The 3,398-nt window shown below is 53.9% G+C and overlaps 1 protein-coding gene across 1 annotated transcript in view; it reads right to left on the reverse strand.

Moving 5' to 3' along the window:
* MYLK3 (myosin light chain kinase 3) overlaps positions 1-3,398 on the reverse strand; it is a 27,542-nt gene that overhangs the window by 20,872 nt on the left and 3,272 nt on the right. The window contains exons 2-3 of the mRNA XM_012730447.1: positions 940-1,030; positions 12-382 (exon numbers count right to left, since the gene is read on the reverse strand). Coding sequence (XP_012585901.1) covers positions 12-382; positions 940-1,030 — 462 coding nt within the window. The remainder of the gene's footprint in view (positions 1-11; positions 383-939; positions 1,031-3,398) is intronic.

The following is a 3,398-nucleotide window of genomic DNA, read 5'->3' on the forward strand; positions in this document are numbered from 1 at the left end:
CTGTGAGCTGCTTTGGCCTGGGCAGGTGGTCCCGAAGTCAGCCTCATGCCTTCCTCTAAGGGTTGAGGATGGGGAGCAGGTCTGTTGGTTGAAACTCCTTGTTCGGCAACCAGTGCAGCCTCCTGGTCAGTGGGGGCCTCACTGACCACATCTGGTGCCACAGACAATTCCAGGCTAGTCTCCGGCTTCTCACTGGCCGCCCCATTGGCTTCCGCCCCTGTGGGCAGCAGCAGGTGGCCAGGGGGCTGGGCCAGACCAGGAACTCCATTCCCCTGCCCTGGCACAGCCTCTGCCTGGGTGAAGCGATCAGATCCCATCCCTGAAGGGCTGACTGGGGGCAGCCTCTCTGCAGCCCCCTCTGGCAGGGCAGGCTTCTGGTGCTCTGCAGGAAAACAGGCGGAGTGAAAATGTACTCCCGCTGGGAGGACTGAGTCCCAGAGTCATCGTGGAGACTAAGCAGAGGCCACTCGGGACAGCGTGTTCACCTAACCTGGAGCAGTACAACATCTGTGGATACTGTGGGACCTCAGGCCCTGCTGTAAATGGGATAAAGCTAGGTGGATGGTATGCTTCTGCTCATCTAAGGGTGTGTGCGTGTGTGTGCGCGCACGTGTGTAATGCCTATTAACGTAGTCTAGAAATAAGGTGAAAACTTTGTACATGGGGAAAACAGGATGCAGGTGCCAAGGATAGAAACTCAATTTCAACCTCATGTTGTCAATTTGACTTTGGAGTCATGTGGCTATTATACAAAATTATTTTTTTTTATTAAACTTTGAAAAGAGCAACCTGTAACAATGTACAGCAAAGGAAAATAAACACATCGCAGCAGGCCACATAACATACACAGAGAAGAAATATTCCTGTGACTTTAGGGCAACCCAGATACGTAAGTCCCAGGCATATGATGTGAGATAGAGCAGATGGGGTCCCCCTCACCTTCCCAGGGCTCCCGGGTCTCAGCCTGCACATGCGTGGTGCTCACAGCCTGGTTTGGTTTTGCTTCTTTCTCTTCCACATACTCTTTGTTCTGAAAGAACAATCATGGCAATGATCAACCAGGCCACAGACATCGGTTGCGCCATTCTGTTCAAGACGGAAGCTGAGGCCACACAGCCAGGCTCATGTGGTAGCAGCACTAACTGCTGCTATGGCCGTTGTAGACTGAGGACACAGAGACTTTCCCCTGGTCAGCAAGCCCTTTCTGATAGGTCATCACCGCTCTGCTGGTAAGGGGCAGACCTGGCCCTGAGAGGGGGTTGAGTGGACCACCCCTCAATATCTTAGACCAGGGATGGAAATAAAGACCACCTTAGCATACCGAACTCAAGCCAGTGGGTCACCAGAGTGTTGCTTAAGGCTGGACTGTGGGAAGAATGCCACCGTTGGCTTGACATTCGTCCGGCACTGGTGTGTGGGTCCCACGATCATCCCACATGATTCTCAAGAAAGACTTAGTGGGCTCTAACCCTACCATTACTGCTTTTGAGCAAGATCCTCAACTTCTCTACATCTTCCTTTCTTTTTAAGATTCATTTTATTTATTTATACATACGACAACAGGGTGCTGGCCAGAAGTGTGGGGGTGGGGGGTGAGAGGATTCACCAGAGACAGAGTGGGGAGCAGAATAGAGAGATTGACTGAAACACACTGCTGAGGGGAGCAGTAGGGAGACAGGAGAGGTCTGCTGTGCCCTGTGGGTCACTCCCTGGCTGGGGTTGAAACTCATACTGCAGTGGCTGCGGACAGCTGATAGTGCTGAGCCTTACCCCCGGCACCACCAGGGAGCCTCCTCTGCATCTTACTTTATTCATCTGTAAAATGGGGAGAATAATAGCTGCCTCATAGTGTGGGTGGGAGTGCTGGGGGCACTCTCCTGTGGGCTCCCCAGAACTGTGCCAGCAGGGGGCTGAGGAGAGCCTGAGACAGAGTCGCCCACCCTGGGGCGCTCTCTGCAGCTCTTCCTGACTGCAAATGGCCCACTCCATTCAGTGCTTTCCTTTCTGAAACAGCCAGGAGCTCTGTGTATTTCTAAGTGCAAATATTGCTAGATATTTTCCTGGCCCTTGCTTGGTGACTGGGTGTTTCTGGGGGTTCGGCGCTTCGACTAGCACTGCCCCAGGCTCCTCCCGAAACCTGCCACACTCCTGCTTCACAACACTCCTGCCGAGGACCCCTTTCCTGCTTTGAGCCCCCTAATTTGGGAGCCCAGAAACTCCGAAACAGCTAGAGGCAAAGTTTTCTGATTTGTACAGCATGTAAGTTTTCTCGATTTGCTACCAACCCTTTAAATTGGGGAGTTTTTACGTTAAAATTCTTGGCTCCCTTTCGGGTGATGGACTTGCTCGGTCTTTGCGGTGGTGCTTGTATACATCTGTTGAGCTGTACACTGAAAAGGTGCGCACTGAGTGTGTGTCACTTGTGTGCAAACTACCCCTCAGGAAAGCCAATGAGAAAAAGGCTCAGTCCTCAGCAGCACCGCCGCTCTGGAGGGGGCTCTCCTCTCTCAAACATGGTTCGGGCCAAGCTATTTCCCAGGATCTCTCCATCCTATTGCTTTCTCACCCCTTTGGGATTTTAGGCCCTGGCCTTTGCTCTCTTAATGGGAACACACAGGCCAGAGTCCAGCAGGTGAGCCCGGCACACACAATGGCTGCGCCCTCGTGACACCACCGGCCGGACCCCGCTCCTCTGCGTAGCCCTCTCCCCGCGGCCCTTCCACACTCTGCTGCCACTCCCAGAGCTGGGGGACTGGAGCATTATCACCAGCAGCCTCCTATTAACCCGACCAGTACACACTGTCCTTTGGCGGACCTGGCTGTGCTCCCCCTCCCTCTGTCCTTGGTGTGGGCAGACACGTGCACACGCAGGCGTCTGCTCTCTCTCAAGCTCTCACTCACTCTCTCTCTCTCTCTCACACACACACACACACACACACACACACACACACAGAGCAGAGCTTTGTCTTCAGGCCTCAACTTTCTGGTCCTCCTGGTGCATCCTGGGAAGGGGAGAGACCCCCAGAGGCCCCGGTGGCCATCGGAGGGACTGATGTGTTGTTCTGAGCTGCTTGCCTGCAACTTGGGTCCCAGAGTCAGAGCGGGGCTCCCGAGCCTGAAGATGTCCTTCACGAGATAATCTAATTCAGTGTGACAACCAAGAGGCCTGAGACCTTCACCAAGTTCTGGCAAAATGAGCAAATGTATTGGCCAGGGCTGGGATTTAACTCAATTCCACAGACAATGACTAGCCCCCCTCCCCCTCACCCCCAGCAATCTTAGAGAACATCAAGAGGAGCTCCAGAAAGTCTCCCTGACATGTATGTGGGTTCCTGCAGTGTGTGCCCTGACAGCGTGGGGCTGGGTCTCAGCTCACTGCCCATCCGTGGACACCTCCT

Source organism: Condylura cristata, unplaced genomic scaffold (assembly GCF_000260355.1).
Source record: "Condylura cristata isolate star-nosed mole 26May11 unplaced genomic scaffold, ConCri1.0 scaffold00028, whole genome shotgun sequence".
In the NCBI taxonomy this organism is placed as follows: Eukaryota; Metazoa; Chordata; class Mammalia; order Eulipotyphla; family Talpidae; genus Condylura; species Condylura cristata.